We start from the raw sequence: 21,016 nt of genomic DNA on the forward strand, positions 1-21,016 counted from the left end.
ATTCGGCCCCTCGAGCCTGCTCCGCCATTCAATGAGATCATGGCTGATCATCCAAACTCAGTACCCTGTCCCTGCTTTCTCCCCATATCCTTTGATCCCTTTAGCCTTAAGAAATATATCCAACTCCTTCTTGAATATATTTAATGAATTGGCCTCAACTGCCTTCTGTGGTAGATAATTCCACACAAGATACAAGATTCCGAGGGGGACTGACAGGGTCGATGCTGAGAGGTTGTTTCCCCCTGGCTGGAGAGTCTAGAACCAGGGGGCACAGTCTCAGGATAAGGGGTCGGCCATTTATGACTGAGATGAGGAGGAATTTCTTCACTCAGAGGGTGGTGAATCTGTGGAATTCTCTACCCCAGAGGGCTGTGGAGGCTCAGTCGTTGAGTATATTCAAGGCTGAGATCGATAGATTTTTGGACTCTAGGGGTATCAAGGGATATAGGGATTGGGCGGGAAAGTGGAGTTGAGGTCGAAGATCAGCCATGATCTTATTGAATAGAAACATAGAAGATAGGAGCAGGAGTAGGCCATTCGGCCCCTCGAGCCTGCTCTGCCATTCAATGAGATCATGGGTGATCATCCAAATTCAGTACCCTGTCCCTGCCTTCTCCCCATATCCCTTTAGCCTCAAGAAATATCACAGAATCACAGAATCCCCACAGTGCAGATAGAGGCCATTTCGGCCCATCGAGCCTGCACCGACACATATCCCACCCTATCCCCGTAACCCCACGTATTTAATCCCCTAACACTAAGGGTCAATTTATCATAGCCAAATCAACCTAACCCGCACATCTTTGGACTGTGGGAGGAAACCGGAGCACCCGGAGAAAACCCACGCAGACACAGGGAGAATGTGCAAACTCCACACAGACAGTCGCCCGAGGCCAGATTTGAACACGGGTCCCTGGCGCTGTGAGGGCTCCTTCTAACTCCTTCTTGAATATATTTAATGAATTGGCCTCAACTGCCTCTGTGGCGGAGCAGGCTCGAGGGGCGGTATGGCAGACACCCGCTCCTATTTCTTATGATACCTCCAGCTGATATTCAAAGTGATGGACGCCTAACACTAATTACAAGTGACCGGCAACGTTCCCCCCCAACGGCGCACAGCCGCGCTCACCAGCTGTTGCTGCTGGAAAAGATACCGCGCAACAAATTTAAAGGGGCCGCACGCGAAAGAAAGAAATTAGGGAACATTGGTGACTGGGGTGTGGGTTTTGCGAGGCTCCAATACCGCCTCAGGCTCACAAACAGGGCAAATGTGTCAATGAGAAACCGTCCCACCATTTCAATCTCCCTGACCGGCTCACTCGCCGTATTAACTCTTCGGGAATCGCAGCCATCATTGGAATCTGCGGGCTCCTCAATGGACCTGCCCGAGAAAGAGAGAAAATCCCCACATTACAAGGAAAGGTACTGATGGGTGTAAACCCCACCAGGGCAAGATGTGAAATTGGATTCGCCAACTCTGCTGATTTCATAGACTCATAGAAAAATTGCGACACAAAAGGAGGCCATTCGGCCCATCGTGTCCGTGCCGGTCGGAAAAGAGCTACCCAGCCTAGTCCCACTTTCCAGCTCTTGGTCCGTAGCCCTGTAGGTTACGGCACTTCAGGTGCACATCCAAGTACTGTCTAAATGTGATGAGGGTCTCTGCCTCTAACACCCTTTCAGGCCGTGAGTTCCAGACCCCCACCACCCTCTGGGTGACATTTTCCCCTCATCTCCCCTCTAGTTTGTGGGATAGCACCAGATAAACTGACCATGAAAGTGTTTTTTATCCACTTTTGGTTTGTGACTTTTCTTTTTTTTTCTCTCTCCTGTCTTTCACTCTGCCAGCGCATTTCACACTTCATCTAGAACCATTGTGATGTAAGAAAACTACTAGGCACTAAGCGTTAAACAAAGCTTTAATCAACTGTTTTACAACATGGAGGTCTAGTTGTGTCCTTCACTAGTTCCTGTTAAGAATATCCTGCGCAAGCTGGGCCCGTGCCCGAGTATTTATACTCTCCCTGGACAGCGCCACCCGCAGGTCGCTCAGTATTATTTCATAAGTCTTTCTGTCATGAATGACTGATTCATGACACATTGTCTGTCTCTTTACCTGTCCTATTACTATCTCGTCTCACCTTGAATATCTCTTTATGTCTCTTCTTTCATCCCCTCCCCCATTTCCCAGCCCCCAGACTGCCTTTTGTTTCATTTCTTGCCTTTTCTCTCAGTTCTGACGAAGGGTTTCGACCTGAAACGTTGACTCTGTTTCTCTCTCCACGGATGTTGCCCAGCCTGCTGAGCTTTTCCAGCATTTTCTGTTGTTATTTCGGATTTCCAGCATCCGCAGTATTTTGCTATCGCATCATGAAAGCTGCCAAATGGCTTTAAAAGCCCGACTCAAGTCCTTGAGGAGGGGAACCTGCCGTTAAAAACTGGAAGGCAGATTATTATCTGAATGGCAATAGATTGGGAAAAGGGGAAGTGCAACGAGACCCGGGTGTCCTTGTGCACCAGTCGCTGAAGGTAAGCATGCAGGTGCAGCAGGCGGTTAAGAAGGCAAATGGTATGTTGGCCTTCATAGCGAGAGGGTTCGAGTACAGGAACAAGGATGTCTTGCTGCAGTTGTACAGGGCCTTGGTGAGACCACACCTTGAGTATTGTGTGCAGTTTTGGTCGCCTTATCAGAGGAAGGATGTTCTTGCCATGGAAGGAGTTCAGCGAAGATTCACCAGGCTGATACCTGGGATGGCAGGAATGACGTATGAGGAGAGATTGGGTCGATTGGGCTTATGCTCGCTGGAGTTTAGAAGAATGAGAGGGGATCTCATCGAAACTTATAAAATTCTAACAGGACTAGACAAGACTAGATGCAGGAAGGATGTTCCCGATGGCCGGAGAGTCCAGAACCAGGGGTCACAGTCTAAGGAGAAGGGGTAAGCCATTTAGGACAGGGATAAGGAGGAATTTCTTCACCCAGAGAGTGGTGAACCTGTGGAATTCTCTACCACAGAAGGCAGTTGAGGCCAATTCATTAAATATATTCAAGAAGGAGTTAGATATATTGCTGAAGGGATCAAGGGATATGGGGAGAAGGCAGGGACAGGGTACTGAAATTGGATGATCAGCCATGATCGCATTGAATGGCGGAGCAGGCTCGAGGGGCCGAATGGCCTACTCCTGCTCCTATCTTCTATGTTTCTATGTCCTTACCCGGTCAGGGCTGCTCATGCTTCTCGTCTACTCTATCAGGGTTCCCGGTCACTTTGCTGGAATCCAGTGCAGGTGTGCGGCTATTTGGTGAGGACAGTCAAACAAACTTAGCCGCAGCAAGGAGGGATGTAGTGGGAGGGATGCTAATGCCTGTGGAGTCAGACCCGAGCATGTCTGGAAGAGATTGATAATGAAAAAGATTATTTCTGGTTAGGCCCCAACTTATGTAATCCTATGAGTATTGTGGCCAATTCTGGGCATCACACTTTAGGAAGGACGACATGGCCTTGGAGAGGGTGCGGAGGAGATTTACCAGAATGATGCCAGGGATGAGGGAGTTCAGTTTTGTGGAGAGAATGGAGAAGCTGGGGAGATTTAATTGAGGTGTTCAAAATTATGAGGGGTTTTGATAGAGCAAGTAGGAAGAAACTATTTCCTCTGGCAAGTGGGTCGGTAACCAGAGGTCATAGATTTAAAATAATTGGCAAAAGAACTAACGGGAAAATGAGGAGAAATTTCTTCACACAGAGAGTTGTTAAGATCTGGAACGTGCTGCCTGAAAGGGCGGTGGAATCAGATTCCACAGGAACTTTCAACAGGCAATTGGACATGTATATGAAGAGGACTGATTTACAGGGCTCTGGGGAAAGAGCAGGGGGGAGTGGGACTAATTGGAGAGCTCTTTCAAAGAGCCGGCACAGGCACGATGGGCCGAATGGCCTCCTGCTGTGCTGTATCATTCTATGAATTATGCAATTAGCCCAGACGACAGACGGAAAATAACGAGAGGTTACCAAACAGCAGCTTCCATCGCCTGCATCCTCTCCCCCTGCAGCATGTTCAGCTTCTGTACATGTTGTCGACAGTCAGCTCCCGAGCCCTGGCCATACACCTGGGGAGATTGTCACATCAAATCATTAATCATGGGGAAAAATCAGAGAGAGAGAAACTGCATTTCTATAGCGCCTTTCACCACCTCAGGACATCCCAAAGCGTTTTATAGCCAATGAGGTACTTTTGAAGTGTGGTCACTGTTGTAATGTAGGAAACGCGGCAGCCAATTTGCGCACAGCAAGCTCCCACAAACAGCAACGTGATAATGACCAGATCATCTATTATATTGATGTCAATTGACCCAAGATATTGGCCCAGGACACTGGGGAGAACACCCCTGCTCTTCTTCAAAAACTGCTGTGGGATCTTTTGTGTCCATCCAAGAGAGCAGGCGAGGCCTCGGTTTAACATCTCATCCAAAATCCGGCCCCTCCGACAGTGCAGCGCTCCCTCAGTACTGCCCCTCCGACAGTGCGGCGCTCCCTCAGTACTGCCCCTCCGACAGCGCGGCGCTCCCTCAGTACTGCCCCTCCGACAGGGCGGCGCTCCCTCAGTACTGCCCCTCCGACAGTGCGGCGCTCCCTCAGTACCCGCCCCTCCGACAGGGCAGCGCTCCCTCAGTACCGCCCCTCCGACAGTGCAGCGCTCCCTCAGTACTGCCCCTCCGACAGTGCAGCGCTCCCTCAGTACCGCCCCTCCGACAGTGCGGCACTCCCTCAGTACTGACCCTCCGACAGTGCAGCGCTCCCTCAGTACTGCACTGGGAGTGTCAGCCTGGATTATGTTCTCACGTGTCTGGAGTGGGACTTGAACCCGCAACCTTGTGACTCAGAAGCGAGAGTGCTACCCACTGAGCCACGGCTGACATGGATGTCACACACTCTGGAACATATCATCCCATTTGCTGTCTCTGGATCCCATTCGCGGCATTCGGAATAAAGGAAAAAAGGTCTAGAACACTCTTCAGAGGCTCACACAAATGCGTGCACTCCCCATCTGGATTATGGAACTTTTTCATCATTTGCTTGAGTTAACTGGCTCGTTAGCTGTTTGAGAAATGTCGAAGGCTCATTATTCCCAGTGTGTTTTACCCCCTCAGTCCCACCAGTGATATCACATTCCACTAAATAACATGATGAGGGACTTCAGTTATGTGGAGAGACTGGAGAAGCTGGGGTTGTTCTCCTTAGAGCAGAGAAGGTTAAGGGGAGATTTAATAGAGGTGTTCAAAATCATGAAGAGTTTTGATAAGAGTAAATAAGGAGAAACTGTTTCCAGTGGCAGGAGGGTCAATAACCAGAGGACACAGATTTAAGGCGACTGGCAAAAGAACCAGAGGCGAGATGAGGAAACAAAATCTACACGGTAAGGCGTTGTGATCTGGAATGCGCTGCCTGAAAGGGCGGTGGAAGCAGATTCAATAGTAACTTTCAAAAGGGAATTGGATAAATACTTGAAAAGGAAACATTTGTAGGGCTGTGGGGAAAGAGCAGGGAGAGTGGGACTAATTGGAGAGCTCTTTCAAAGAGCCGGCACAGGCACGATGGGCCGAATGGCCTCCTCCTGTGCTGTCAGATTCTGTCATTGAAAAATCAGGCATTCCTGCCATTTTGATAGAGGACCTCGCCCCTCCCCCAAACTTTTCAATAAAAGTGGATTACGCAGCCTCTCTGGTACAAAGAAGGTTCTTACTTCACTCTGTGCCCCAGTGCTACAAAATCAGCAATCTCACCTTCAGCACTGACTGTTTTTCTCCACACAATTTGCAGTTCCACTTCTTGCTCTTTTTAACCTAAAACAGACAATACCAATTAAACGTGTCAGTAAAATGCACGTTAAAAAGCAAGTCACTGCCTGAAAGGAAGCAGATTCCACAGTAACTTTCCAAAAGAAACTGGATCTCTGCTTAAAAAGGAAAGATTTACAGGGCTACGGGGAAAGAGCAGGGGGTGAGTGGGACTAATTGGAGAGCTCTTTCAAAGAGCTGGCACAGGCACGATGGGCCGAATGGCCTCCTTCTGTGGAAACTTCTTCCCCCAGAGAGCGGCGAGACTGTGGAACTCGCTACCACAGGGAGTGGTTGAGGCGAATCGCAGAGATGCATTTAAGGGGAAGCTGGATAAACACGAGGGAGAAAGGTATAGAGGATGATAGGGCGAGATGAAGAGGGGTGGGAGGAGGCTGGTGTGGAGCGTAAACCCCGGCACGGAGCAGTTGGACCGAATGGCCTGTTTCTGTGCTGTACATTAATATTTTCAGATCCATGCCAGTATTTTCCTGATACTGATGCCTGTTGCTCACAGGAATAGGGCATTCAATTAGATCATGGCTGATCTGTAAGTCCAATCAATTTAGCCGCCTTTGATCCCTATCTCTTGATACCCTTATCTAATAAAAATGTCAACCTCAGGCTTGAAAATTTGAATTGACCCCCAGAATCCACAGCTTTTTGGGGGAGAGTGTTCCAGATTTCCACCACCCTTTGTGTGAAGAAGTGCTTCCTGACATCACCCCTGAACGGCCTGGCTCTAATTTTAAGGTTCTGCCCCTTGTTCTGGACTCCCCCCCCCCCCCCCCCCACCCCCCCCGTCAGAGGACATAGTTTCTCTCTCTACCCTATCAACTCCTTTAATCATCTTAAACACCTCGATTAGATCGCCCCTCAATCTTCTAAACTCATGGGAATACAAGCTCAGTCTGTGCAACCAGTCTGCATAATTTAACCCTTTTAGCCCCGGTGTCACTCTGGTGACTCCGCGCTGCTCCCCCTCCGAGGCCGAGATATCCTTCCCGAGGGGCGGGGCCCAGAACTGAACGTGGTTACTCCAGAGGGGGTCTGACCAGAGCTCTGTACAACTGGATTCCAGACCCCGAGATAAAGGCCAACATTCCATTATCTTTTTTGATTACTTTTTGTACCTGTGCATTAGACTTTAGTGATTTGTGTACAGGGACCCCTAAATCTCTCTGCTCCTCCACAGCTCCGAGTCTCTCACCATTTCGAAAATATTCCAATTTGTCTTTTTTGAATCCAAAGTGGAGGTCCTCACACTTCCCCCACACTGAACTCCATTTTGCGCACTCACTGAATCTGTCTATATCCCTCTGTACCTTCCTGCTCCCATCCACACGACTTACTGTGCCCCTTAGCTCATAGGATTACATCGGATATACGGCACAGAAACAGGCCATTCGGCCCAACCAGTCCATGCCGGCCTTTATGCTCCATTCGAGCCTCCTCCCGTCTTTCCTCATCTAACTCTATCAGCGTAACCCTCGATTCCCTTCTCCCTCACATGCTTAACTAGCCTCCCCTTAAATGTATCTATAGTATTCGCCTCAACCATTCAGTGTCATCTGGAAACCTGAATATCCAACTCTCTGTTCCTTCGTCCACCACTGATATAGAAACATAGAAGATAGGAGCAGAAGTTGGCCATTCGGCCCCTCGAGCCTGCTCCGCCATTCAATGCGATCATGGCTGATCATCCAAACTCAGTACCCTGTCCCTGCTTTCTCCCCATACCCCTTGATCCCTTTAGCCTTAAGAAATATATCCAACTCCTTCTTGAATATATTTAATGAATTGGCCTCAACTGCCTTCTGTGGTAGAGAATTCCACAGGTTCACCACTCTCTGGGTGAAGAAATTCCTCCTCATCTCAGTCCTAAATGGCTTACCCCTTATCCTTAGACTGTGACCCCTGGTTCTGGACTCCCCCGCCATCGGGAACATCCTTCCTGCATCTAGTCTGTCCAGTCCTGTCAGAATTTTATAAGTTTCAATGAGATCCCCTCTCATTCTTCTAAACTCCAGCGAGTACAAACCCAATCGACCCAATCTCTCCTCATACGTCATTCCTGCCATCCCAGGTATCAGCCTGGTGAATCTTCGCTGAACTCCTTCCATGATATATATGGTGAAAAGCTGAGGCCCCAGTACAGATCCCTGGGGAAAACCACTAGTCTGATCCCACTAATCAGAGAGCGTTCCCTTTATCCATGCTGTCTCCGACCTCCCACCCAATTAGCAATGAAGAGGACTTGCGACACAGTTTTGAAATGTCAGGATATTTGATGTTGTTCCGAAGGCCCTTGTGCCCTATTGTTTGGATCCCCACAAGTGACGATCAATCTTTACAGGCTACTCATAGAAATATAGAAAAATAGGTGCAGGAGTCGGCCATTCGGCCCATCGAGCCTGCTCCGCCATTCAATATGATCATGGCTGATCCTCTATCTCAATACCATATTCCCGCTCTCTCCCCATACCCGTTTATGCCTTGTGTGTCTAGAAATCTATCTATCACCTTCTTAAATATATTCAGTCACTTGACCTCCACAGCCTTCTGTGGTAGAGAATTCCACAGGTTCACCACCCTCTGAGTGAAGAAATGTCTCCTCATCTCAGTCCTAAATGTCCTACCCTGTATCCTGAGACCCCTCGTTCTAGACCCCTCAGCCAGGGGAAACATCCTCCCTGCATCCAGTCTGTCTAGCCCTGTCAGAATTTTATGCGTTTCAATGAGATCCCCTCTCATTCTTCTAAACTCTAGTGAATACAGGCCTAGTCGACCCAATCTCTCCTCATACGACAGTCCTGCCATCCCAGGAATCAGTCTGGTGAACCTTCGCTGCACTCCCTCTATGGCAAGTATGTCCTTTCTTAGGTAAGGAGACCAAAACTGCACACAGTACTCCAGGTGTGGGCTCACCAAGGCCCTGTATAACTGTAGTAAGACATCCGTGCTCCTGTACTCGAATCCTCTTGTAATGAAGGCCAACATACCATTTACCTTCCTAACTGTTTGCTGCACCTGCATGTTTGCTTTCAGTGACTGGTGTACAAGGACACCCAGGTCCCTTTGTATATCAGCATTTCTCAATCTATCACCATTTAAATAATACTCTGCCTTTCTGTTTTTTCTATAATGCCTTGAAGCCTCTTTGCATCCTCCTCACAACTCACAATCCCACCTAGTTTCATGTCGTCAGCAAACTTGGAAATATGACATTTGGTTCCCTACTCCATCCGTAGGAAGCCGTGATCACTCTCCCTGCCAGAGACTGATGAGACAGAGAACTGCCACAAACAAGGAGGGCAGGTCTGGAACGGACGAGGAGTTGGTTCTGTGCCATGGCATGCGCCAAGACAGTGCTGAGCGAGAAGAGGCGATTTGGCCCATCAGAATTGATTATTCCACAATCAATGTCCCTTCATAGTCGCTGGGTCAAAATGCTGGCACACTCTCTCGAACAGCACCGTGGGAGTACCTTCACCACACGGACTGCAGCAGTTTGAGAAGGAGGTTCACCACCCCCTTCTCAAAGGGCAACTGGGGATGGGCAATAAATGCCGGCCTTGCCAGTGACGCCCACATCCCGAGAATGAAGCAAAAAAACTTGTTCTGAATTTAAGGTAATTGGCAGAAGAACCAAAGGGGGGATTTTTTTTTACGCAGCGAGTTGTTGTGATCTGGAATGCACTGCTTGAACGGGTGGAAGCAGGTTCAATAGTAACTTTCAGACTCACAGCCTGGGGCAATGCTCCCTTTGAGCTGCGCGGAAGTACAGCTCTCGACACCTCCTGCGCAGCCGGGTTCTCAATGCGAAAAACTGCACATCCGTTAAGGGCCTGTGCGGTATTTTGAATGGTCGCGCACTCCAACAAAATAATAGAGGGAACATTGGTCTAGGGGGTCACAGTCTCAGGATAAGGGGTCGGCCATTTAGGACTGAGATGAGGAGAAATTTCTTCACTCAGAGGATATTCAAGGCTGAGATCGATAGATTTTTGGACTCTCGGGGAATCAAGGGATATGGGGATCGGGCGGGAAAGTGGAGTTGAGGTCGAAGATCAGCCATGATCTTATTGAATGGCGGAGAAGGCTCGAGGGGCTGAATGGTCTACTCGTGCTTCTATTTCTTATATTCTTTGTTCTTAACTGGGGCATAACCACAGGCCAGAAAGTCAACACAACACACTCCCATTCTTGCTCGAGGGGCCGAATGGCCAACTCCTGCTCCTAATTCTTATGTTCCTAAAAGGGAACTGGATAAATAATTGAAGCGAAAATTTTTGCAGGGCATTGGGGAAAAGAAGAGGAGTGGGACTAATTGGAGAGCTCTTTCAAAGAGCCGGCACAGGCACAATGGGCCGAATAGCCTCCTTCTGTGCTGTGTGATTCTATGAAGCTGAATAAAGCAGTGTTGGAATCATTTCCATAATCGGCCAGTGTTTTGCTTCAACAGGTCTGCCTTGCGTTCACATAAAAAGGTCTTTCCATACGGAGATGGAATCTCTTATTGAATCCTGGGCCTAGTATGAGCTGTACACAAGATAGGAACTAGAGCAACTTGTACTGCCCCTTTAACATAAATAATGGTCCAAGGCACTTCATAGATAAGTGTAAGGGAAGGGGATTTGAAGGGAATGGGGGTTAGAAGGGAATGGGGGTTAGAAGGGAAGGGGGGGTTAGAAGGGAAGGGGGGGTTAGAAGGGAAGGGGGGGTTAGAAGGGAAGGGGGGGTTAGAAGGGAAGGGGGGGGTTAGAAGGGAAGGGGGGGTTAGAAGGGAAGGGGGGGGTTAGAAGGGAAGTGGGGGGTGTGTGAGGAGCCAGACAGAGTGAATACACACGCTGAAGATGGGCTGCTGAATTTTTAGTGTTTTTAGTGTTTAAAGTGGGGGAAAAAAAGGTTCATTTCAAGTTTAAAAAGGTTTTAAAGTTAAATTTAGTTCTAGTTAAGTTAGTTTAGTTTTGTTTAGTTAAGTTTAAGTTTAGTTTAGTCCAGATTAAGTAAGGAAGGAAAAGACCGCCAAAGAGACCACCAAAGGAAAAAAAAAACCAGAGGAAATTAGAAAAAAAAAATAAAATAATCCAAAGCAAAAAAGAAATAAGGGAAGAAATATACAAACCAAAGAACAGCGGCCGCACGGGGCCACAGCAGCAGCAGCAGAAGCGAGGTGACTCGGCCGCATCGGGAACCGAGGTGAGGTGACTCGGCGAAGGCCGCACGGAGACGCAGCGGCAGCCGGAGCGAGGAGACTCGGGGAGGCCGCTTCGGGAAACGAGGTGAGGCGAATCGGGGAGGCCGCACGGAGACGCAGCCGGAGCGAGGTGACTCGGGGAGGCCGCTTCGGGAAACGAGGCGAGGCGAATCGGGGAGGCCGCACGGAGACGCAGCGGCAGCCGGAGCGAGGTGACTCGGGGAGCCCGAGCGGCGAACGAGACACGGCCCGATCAGCGGCCGCAGTCCAGCACCCGAGCGACGGCCGCAGTCCAGCACCCGAACGGCGAACGAGGCACAGCCCGAGCGGCGGCTGGGATAGAAAGCCCGGGAAAGGCCCGAGGAGCCAGGCCCAGAGACCTCTGAGGAGAAGGGGAGCAACCAGAAGGCTCCCAGAAGCAAACCAAGACTGTGAGTACAGGGCCCAGGGAGGGAGACTGAAGCCAGGGAAAGGCCCGAGGAGCCAGGCCGAGACAGAGGCCCAGAGACCTCTGAGGGGGAGGGGAACAGCCCGAAGGCACCGGGAAACAGCGGGGAGGGGAACAGCCCGAAGGCACCGGGAAACAGCGGCTCACAGACTCAGACCTGAGAAGGGTGAACCCAGAAGCCGAGGCCCAGGGACCACGGGGTCGGAGAGGGGGACCGGGAAAGTTCGCGAACAGGGAGAGGGAAACACCAAACCCGGGGCCCCAGAAAAGCTTATTCTAAGATCAACAATACTTTACCAAAAATTAGCGAATCAGAAGATCCACAACAGCCCCGCTTCCAGATTCCCCCCAACACCGCAAAAAAAGCTATAAAAGCGATCAAGCATGAGCAGATGAGAGAAAAACCAGAAACTCTTTTTGCCGACTGTTACAACAATGGGACAAAAAGTAACCTCATTTTCGACTCAGATCAGCCAACGGCTTGGATCACAGCAATAAAATCACACTATACCAGTGTTAAGCTAGAAAATACCGCAAATGGGTCCATAATGAAAATTAACACACCAGGAGACAGTTCAACCACGACTGTCAACGCGTACAATACCGGAACAATATTAGTGCAACCTCGACAAATTTGCAACGGCCTTCAGGGCACTGAAAAGATTAACTACGAGGGGAAAGAACAACCTCAGAGTGGCCCGCACTCCCCCCAACATTGACAACTTACCAGGAGAAAATCTGCCTGGTCAGGAGGTGAACGAGCCACACAGTTCAAACCAGACACTAACCCCGGGGAACCACAGCCACACGATACAACTGACAAACCCCAGCATAACTACCAGGGAGGAAGCCACACATAGTCCCCCTGCCATTCCCAGCTCACCAAGAGAAGAGCAGCATAGCCAGGAAGTGAGTGAGCCTTCCAGGGCCGACCAGCTTAGCCAGGAAGTGAGTGAGCCTTCCAGGGCCGACCAGACACATACCCAGGGATCACACAGCCAGATACAACCAAAAGATAAATTTAATCAATTAGAGATAGAGATGGTGAAACTTAGAGAGGAGTTCCTCAAATTGAATGACGAACAAAAGCAGGAGAGGGAGAGACACAAGAGAGAGCTGAATCTACTTGAGAAACAGGTGAATCTACTTAGGAATCAGGTGAAAGAGCTGCAGGAAAAAGAAGAGAGCCATAGAGGAGAGATAACACCATTAGACCAGCAACCAGAGGCTAGAGATAAGACAAGACAGAGCCGGACGGAACGGCTGCACTCCCACACGGAACAAAAGCAACAGACACACAATACAAGGGGTGCCACACAGACCGACCAGCATGCTGATTCGCAATCTTCCCCCACCACCGTGGAACCACAAGCGAGCCGCTCACAAGAGGTACGCACACACCAGACACCCCAGCCCAGCACACACACTATGAGTCCAGGCGAAAGCCACCAGACAGTAAACACAAACAAGGCTGACGTCGTAATACTCACAGACTCAAATGGGAAATTTCTATGGGGGAAAAAGCTCTTCCCTAGAAGTAAAGTAGAAAAGATTTGGTGCCCAACAACAGACAGAGCCATGGGATGGCTGACCAAAGCCAGATTAGGCTCCCCCCAACACATAATAATACACACGGGCACAAATGACCTAAAGACCCAACAGAAAGAGGTAGCAACATCGCTCAGAGCAATGATTAGGAAGGCAAGCAGTACATTTCCAAACACTAGAATCACTGTTTCCACAATATTGCCGAGAACAGACTTCAACAACAACACAATTCATGAGATAAATGCCAGCATAGCAAGAGACTGCAAATCAAACCACAACGTACACCTGGCCCAACACCCCACCCTCGATGAGGAATGTCTTTACGACCACGTCCACATCCAAAGGCAAAGAATATCGATCTTTGCTAAAGCCCTGAAGGACGTCGCTTTTAACCGGGTCCATACCCAGACTCCAAGAGGACCCCCCCCCGACCACCTGAGATCAGCGGGGTACATATCAGGAACACTACAAAGACCACCACCACACCAACCGAGACCAGAGAGGATCAACAATATCAGACCTGCACCACTCCTGTCCCACAGGGGAATAGGACCGCCCCCAGCCAGACAGAGGGAGAGATGCACAGGACGTACGCAATACCTCAGACAGAAACAATCCATTAAGAGACAATAAGCAGATGTGCAGCAGCATCTACTTCCGCCTTATGGATCAAGGACTAATTAATAGAAAGAACTGTAACCAAATTGTATTAACTTTTATGGACAACTGAGGTGATTTTTTTTCCCCCACACTTAGACACGACAAACACGTACCACTCTTTAACCTATCATAGTAAAAGATCAAACTTAACATGAAATCCTTATATATTTCGACCTGGAATATCCAAGGTCTACGCTCTTCAGTGCTAGGAGTGAAGAGTAGGACCACAGAGTTCATAGAAGAAACTAAAGATCTAGATATTATCATTTTACAGGAAACTTGGTATAAAGGAAAAGGACACACTGGCTGTCCCCAAGGGTACACTGAGCTAGTGGTCCCCTCCAATAAATTACCAAGTGTAACCCAAGGCAGAGACTCCGGAGGCATACTGATCTGGTTTAAAACAGAACTTAAGAATTACATCAAATTTATAAAAAAGGGCGAAAACCATATGTGGCTCAAACTTGAGAGGGAGATTATCTCAAACACCCGTACTTTAAAGAGGACACCTTCTCCAACATGGAGGGGGAAATTATCCAATACCAGGCCCAGGGGAATGTGTTGATCTGTGGGGACCTCAATTCAAGAACGGGCGAAGAACCAGACTTCACCAATAATCAGGGAAACAATTACGTATTCGGGAATAACCACTTTGACATCCCTTCCCTTCCATACAGGCATAACTGCGACAAGCAGTCAAATACCAATGGAAAACAACTACTACAGCTCTGTCGAAACCTGGGTCTGTACATTGTCAATGGTAGGTTCATAGGAGACCTCCTAGGAAGATCGACCTATTGCTCACCTCTTGGCTGCAGCACAGTAGACTATATGATTACAGACTTAGACCCATCCTCTTTCAGAGCATTCAGTCAAACCACAAACAACACTGTCAGATCACAATCAAATTACTATGTTCCTCAAAAAGACAGAAACAAACAACATAGAAACACAACCCAGTAAACTGTACAACACCAAAAAATCGTACAGATAGGCCAAAAATGACACGGAAAAATACCAGAAAACAATTAGCAATGCATCAACTCAAGCTCTCTTGGACACCTTTCTGGATAACATATACACTCACAATAAAGAAGGCGTAAACCGGGCAGTTAGTAAACTAAACAATATTTTTGATAATTTGGCAACAAATGCAAACTTGAAAGCTCGCAAGAACAAACCCAAAACAAAAAACTATGAAAAATGGTTTGACCATGATTGCCATAACGAGGAAAAAACTTAGAAAAATATCAAACCAAAAACACAGACATCCAGAAAACGAGGAATTACGCCTTACTTATTGTCAGACACTAACACAATACAGAAACACACTCAGAACCAAAAAAGAGCAATATATTAAGAATACACTCAGCTCCATGGAGGAATCCATTGATTCCAATTGTTTCTGGGACAACTTGAAAACACTACACAAAAAACAACACGACGATTTGTCCATTCAAAATGGGGACACATGGGTAAACCACTTTGAAAAATTATACCAGAAAAACACACTAAGACCAGAGCAACACCAAATACGCAAAAAACTGGAAAAGCTTGAATTGGCCATAAAAGATAACCAAAACCCGCTAGACGCCATAATAACAGAAAAAGAACTTCTTGAAAAACTCAAGGACCTGCGACCAGGAAAAGCTTGTGGGACAGACGGCATACTAAACGAGATGATTAAACACGCAGACGACAAAATGAAACTAGCTATCCTAAAACTCTTCAACTTGGTTCTGAGTGTCGGTTATTTCCCTGACATCTGGAACAAAGGACTCATAACACCCAGATACAAAAGTGGGGACAAAATCGACCCAAACAACTATCGAGGCATCTGTGTAAACAGTAACCTGGGGAAGGTATTCTGTAGCATCATAAACAAAAGACTTATAAACTTCCTTGAGGAGCACAATGTCTTGAGTAAAAGCCAAATTGGATTCCTGCCAAACTATAGAACATCCGATCATATCTTCACCCTACAGACCCTAATTGACAAACACGTTCACCATAACAAAAGCAAAATCTACGCATGCTTTGTAGATTTCCAGAAGGCTTTCGACTCCATCTGGCACGACGGTTTATTCCTGAAACTTATCGAAAGCGGGGTAGGAGGGAAAACATATGATGTAATTAAATCAATGTATACAAACAATAAATGTGCAGTTAAAATTGGAGACAAACAAACAAAATACTTCCCACAGGGGCGGGGGGTGACGCAGGGCTCGCCAATCTCACCGACACTCTTTAATATTTACATAAATGGATTGGCAAAACTACTTGAACAATCTACAGCACCTGGCCTCACCCTATATGAATCCAAGGTTAAATTCCTCCTCTATGCAGACGACCTGGTTCTGCTGTCACCAACTAAGGAGGGTCTACAGCAGAACCTGGACCTGCTGGAGTCGTACTGCCAGACTTGGGCCCTGACAATAAATCCCCAAAAAACCAAAGTCCTTGTGTTCCAGCAAAGATCCAAACATCAGGGACCCAAAATAAATTTCACAGTAGGAACAACCAAAATTGAACAAACCACTCACTACACATACTTGGGCTTAAAAATCAGTTCTACAGGAAACTTCAAACTGGCTGTGAATGAACTGAAAGAGAAAGCAAGAAGGGCTTTCTATGCCATCAAAAAAATCAATCCAAATAGAAATCCCAATTAGCATTTGGCTCAAAATTTTCAAATCAGTAATTGAACCAATTGCACTCTATGGCAGTGAGGTATGGGGACCGCTAACACAACAGTCGGGACCAGTGGGAGCAGCGAGGAGGAGCTCGGCAGGAAACCCGGCGACCAGCGAGGCCCGAGACCAGTCGGGAGCAGTGTGAGACCGGTATAAAAACCGGAGAGAGGCGAGGCGTACCAACTCAGCAGCGGGGAGTGAGCTGGTGCAGTCGGGAGAGCAGGAGGCCAGTAACTGGTGAGTTTAAAAGCTCACCTTTCGCGGGCTTTTTCTTTCACAGCTGGTGCAGTCGGGAGAGCAGGAGGCCAGTAACTCTTATATAGGTGGAGCTGTTGCTAAACCCGAAACACTACAGTGTAGTGTCTCCCACCCTTCCACCTCCTCTAACCTTTTAGGGGTTAGGGGAAGTTGAAAAGGTAGGTTCAATTTATTTTATTTCAGGAGCCTAACCTCGGTGGAAAAGGTTCCAGGACAGGAGGCGGCAGTGAAAATACAACACCAGAAAACAGGTAGGTGACTGGTTGGTGAGTACTTTCACAAACTTATTCTAAGTAGAATTCAATAATTAAGCTAAATCGTAGTAAATAAAAGGGTATTGTAAGGGTTAAGTCATGGAAGGGCAGCTCAGACCCGTGTCATGCTCCTCCTGTGCCATGTGGGAAATCAGGGACACTGTCTCTGACAACTATGTGTGCAGGAAGTGTGTCCAGCTGCAGCTCCTAGCGGACCGCATGGCGGCGCTGGAGCTGCGAATGGACTCACTCTGGAGCATACGCGATGCTGAGGATGTTGTGGATAGCACATTCAGTGAGTTGGTCACACCGCAGGTAAAGGCTAGCTCAGACAGTAAATGGGTGACCAAAAGGCAGGGTAAAAGCAGGAAGGTAGTGCAGGAGTCACCTGTGGTCATCTCCCTCCAAAACAGGTTTACCGTTTTGGGTACTGTTGGGGGAGATGACTTACCAGGGGAAGGCACCAGCAGCCAGGTTCAGGGCACCATGATTGGCTCTGCTGCACAGAAAGGAGGGAAAAAGAGGGATAGGGCTATAGTGATAGGGGATTCAATTGTAAGGGGGATAGATAGGAGTTTCTGTGGCCGAGACCGAGACTCCAAGATGGTATGTTGCCTCCCTGGTGCAAGGGTCAAGGATGTCTCGGAGCGGGTGCAGAGCATTCTGAAGGGGGAGGGGGATCAGCCAGTTGTCGTGGTACATGTAGGTACCAACGATGTAGGTAAAAAGAGGGAGGAGGTCCTACAAGCTGAATTTAGGGAGTTAGGAGCTAAATTGAAAAGTAGGACTTCAAAGGTAGTAATCTCTGGATTGCTACCAGTGCCACGAGCTAATAAGATTAGAGAGAGTAAGATAGATAAGCTAAATACGTGGCTTGAGCAGTGGTGCAAGGGAGAGGGATTTAAATTCTTGAGGCATTGGAACCAGTTCTTGGGGAGGAGTGACCTGTACCAAGGGGACGGTCTACACCTGAACTGTGAGGGAGCCGATGTCCTCGGGGTAATATTTTCTAGGACGGTTCGGGAGGATTTAAACTAATTTGGCAGGGGGATGGGAACCTAGGTAGTGGAAAAGAGGGAAGTCATATGAAGTCAGAAATAGATGGTAGAAAGGTGAGAAGCAATAAGCAAAGGAGAGAAACACAAAGGGCCAAACTAATTCATAATGAGAGTGTGAAAAAAGCAAGCCTGAAGGCTTTGTATCTTAATGCTAGAAGCATTAGGAACAAGGTGGATGAATTAGTTGTGGAAATAGAGGTAAACAAGTATGATTTGATTGGGATTACAGAAACGTGGCTGCAGGGTGGGCAAGGCTGGGAACTTAACATCCAGGGATATACAATATTTAGGAAGGATCGGCAAAAAGGTAGGGGAGGTGGGGTAGCATTGCTGGTAAAGGAGGGGATTAATGCAATGGAAAGGAAGGATATTAACTCGGATGAAACGGAATCTGTATGGGTAGAAATGAGAAATAGCAAGGGGAGAAAAACGTTAGTGGGTGTGATATATAGGCCTCCAAATAGTAATATGGAGGTGAGGGAAGGCATAAAAAGGGAAATTAGAGAAGCGTGCGATAAGAGCACAGCTGTCATCATGGGTGACTTTAATTTACATATTGATTGGACTACCCAAATTAGTAAAAATTCTGAGGAGGAGGAATTCCTGGAATGTTTTCGGGACGGTTATCTGGACCAATATGTCGAGGAGCCGACTCGAGATCAGGCCATTTTAGACTGGGTATTGTGCAATGAGAAGGGACTTATCACCAATCTTCTTGTACGAGGCCCCTTGGGTCAGAGCGATCATAATATGATCGCGCTCTCAGTCGAGATGGAGAGTGAGGAAATTGAATCAGAGACTAAGGTCCAGAACTTAAATAAAGGGAATTACGAGGGTATGAGACGGGAATTGGGTAAGATTGATTGGGTGGTGTTTCTGGGGGGATTGACAGTGGATAGACAATGGCAAGCATTCAAAGATAGAATGGAAGAATTCCAGAACATGTTTATACCGGTTTGGCATAAAAATAAACCTAAAAAGGTGACTCAACCGTGGATAACGAGGGAAATTAGGGACAGCATAAAATCAAAAAAAAGGGCATATCAACTGGCAAAAAAAAGCACCAGACCGGAAGATTGGGGGCAGTACAGGATACAGCAGAAGAGGACAAAGGGATTAATCAGGAAGGGGAAAATAGAATACGAAAGTAAACTTGCAGCAAAAATAAAGACAGACTGCAAAAGCTTTTATCGGTATATCAGGAGGAAAAGACTGGTAAAATCCCAAGTCGGTCCCCTGCAGTCCGATTCGGGAGAATATATAATGGAGAATAAGGAAATGGCAGACCAATTAAACTCATACTTTGGTTCTGTATTCACAAAGGAGGACACAAATAACCTCCCAGGAATATCGGCAAACATAGGGACTAATGAGAGGGAGGAGCTGACAGAAATTAGTATCTCTAGGGATATGGTGTTGGGTAAGTTGAGGGGACTGAAGGCCGACAAATCCCCGGGGCCTGATAAACTACATCCTAGGGTACTTAAGGAGGTGGCCCTGGAGATAGCAGATGCTCTAAGGATCATCTTCCGGAACTCCATTGACTCGGGAACAGTACCCGTGGATTGGAGGGTAGCTAATGTTACCCCAATATTTAAAAAGGGGGGTAGAGAGAAAGCAGGGAATTATAGACCAGTAAGCCTTACATCGGTTGTGGGCAAAATGCTAGAGTCCATTATTAAGGATAAAATAGCGGAGCACTTGACAAATGGGGAAAGGATCGGACAGAGTCAACATGGATTTACAAAGGGTAAATCGTGTTTGACTAATCTGCTGGAATTTTTTGAGGAAGTAACTGGTAAAATAGATGGGGGAGAGCCAGTGGATGTGGTGTACCTTGACTTCCAGAAAGCCTTCGATAAGGTTCCACACAAAAGATTGTCATGCAAAATTAAGGCTCATGGGATTGGGGGCAAAGTATTAACGTGGATAGAGAACTGGCTGGCGGATAGAAAACAGAGAGTTGGAATAAACGGCTCGTTTTCAGAGTGGCAGGCAGTGACCAGCGGGGTGCCGCAAGGATCTGTCCTGGGACCCCAGCTGTTCACAATATATATAAATGATCTGGATCAGGGAATTGGATGCAATATTTCCAAATTCGCTGACGACACTAAACTAGGAGGAGGGGTGGGCTCTGATGAGGATGTCAGGAGGCTACAGTGCGATTTGGACAGGTTGGGGGAATGGGCGGATACGTGGCAGATGCACTATAATGTGGATAAATGCGAGGTTATCCACTTTGGGGGTAAAAACAGGAGGGTAGATTATTATCTAAATGGCAATAGATTGGGAGATGGGGAAGTGCAGAGGGACCTGGGTGTTCTTGTGCACCAGTCACTGAAGGAGAGCATGCAGGTGCAACAGGCGATTAAGAAGGCAAATGGTATGTTGGCCTTCATATCAAGGGGGTTCGAGTATAGGAATAGGGATACCTTACTACAGCTGTACAAGGTGCTGGTGAGACCGCATCTGGAGTATTGTGTACAGTTTTGGTCGCCCCATCTGCGGAAGGATGTTCTTGCCATGGAAAGAGTGCAACGGCGATTCACCAGGCTGATACCTGGAATGGCGGGAATGACCTACGAAGAGAGATTAAATAGTTTGGGCTTGTACTCACTGGAGTTTAGAAGATTGAGAGGGGATCTCATCGAAACATATAAAATTATGGCAGGCCTGGACAGGCTGAATTCAGAGAGAATGTTTCCAATGGCCAGGGAGCACAGAACCAGGGGCCACAGTCTAAAAATAGCAGGCAAATCATTTAAAACAGAGATGAGGAAGAATTTCTTCACTCAAAGAGTGGTGAGCCTGTGGAATTCCCTGCCACAGAGGGCTGTGAAGGCTAATTCAATAAATATTTTCAAGAGAGAATTGGATATATTTCTGAAGGCTAAGGGGATTAAGGGTTACGGAGAAAAGGCGGGGACGGGGTACTGAACTGGTAAGATCAGCTATGATCTCAGACGAGGATCAGCCATGATCTCATTGAATGGCGGAGCAGGCTCGAAGGGCCGAATGGCCTACTCCTGTTCCTATCTCTATGTTACTATGTTAAGATTTT

General features: G+C 47.6%; 1 protein-coding gene across 1 annotated transcript in view; it reads right to left on the reverse strand.

The window, feature by feature from the left end:
- Positions 1 to 21,016, reverse strand: part of mrnip (MRN complex interacting protein) — a 40,533-nt gene that overhangs the window by 10,038 nt on the left and 9,479 nt on the right. Inside the window, exons 2-4 of the mRNA XM_085996043.1 lie at positions 5,783 to 5,842; positions 4,011 to 4,108; positions 1,294 to 1,381 (exon numbers count right to left, since the gene is read on the reverse strand). Coding sequence (XP_085852169.1) covers positions 1,294 to 1,381; positions 4,011 to 4,108; positions 5,783 to 5,842 — 246 coding nt within the window. The remainder of the gene's footprint in view (positions 1 to 1,293; positions 1,382 to 4,010; positions 4,109 to 5,782; positions 5,843 to 21,016) is intronic.

Source organism: Somniosus microcephalus, chromosome 8 (assembly GCF_052327205.1).
Source record: "Somniosus microcephalus isolate GS21.2 chromosome 8, FLI_Smic_1.0, whole genome shotgun sequence".
NCBI classification, from domain to species: Eukaryota; Metazoa; Chordata; class Chondrichthyes; order Squaliformes; family Somniosidae; genus Somniosus; species Somniosus microcephalus.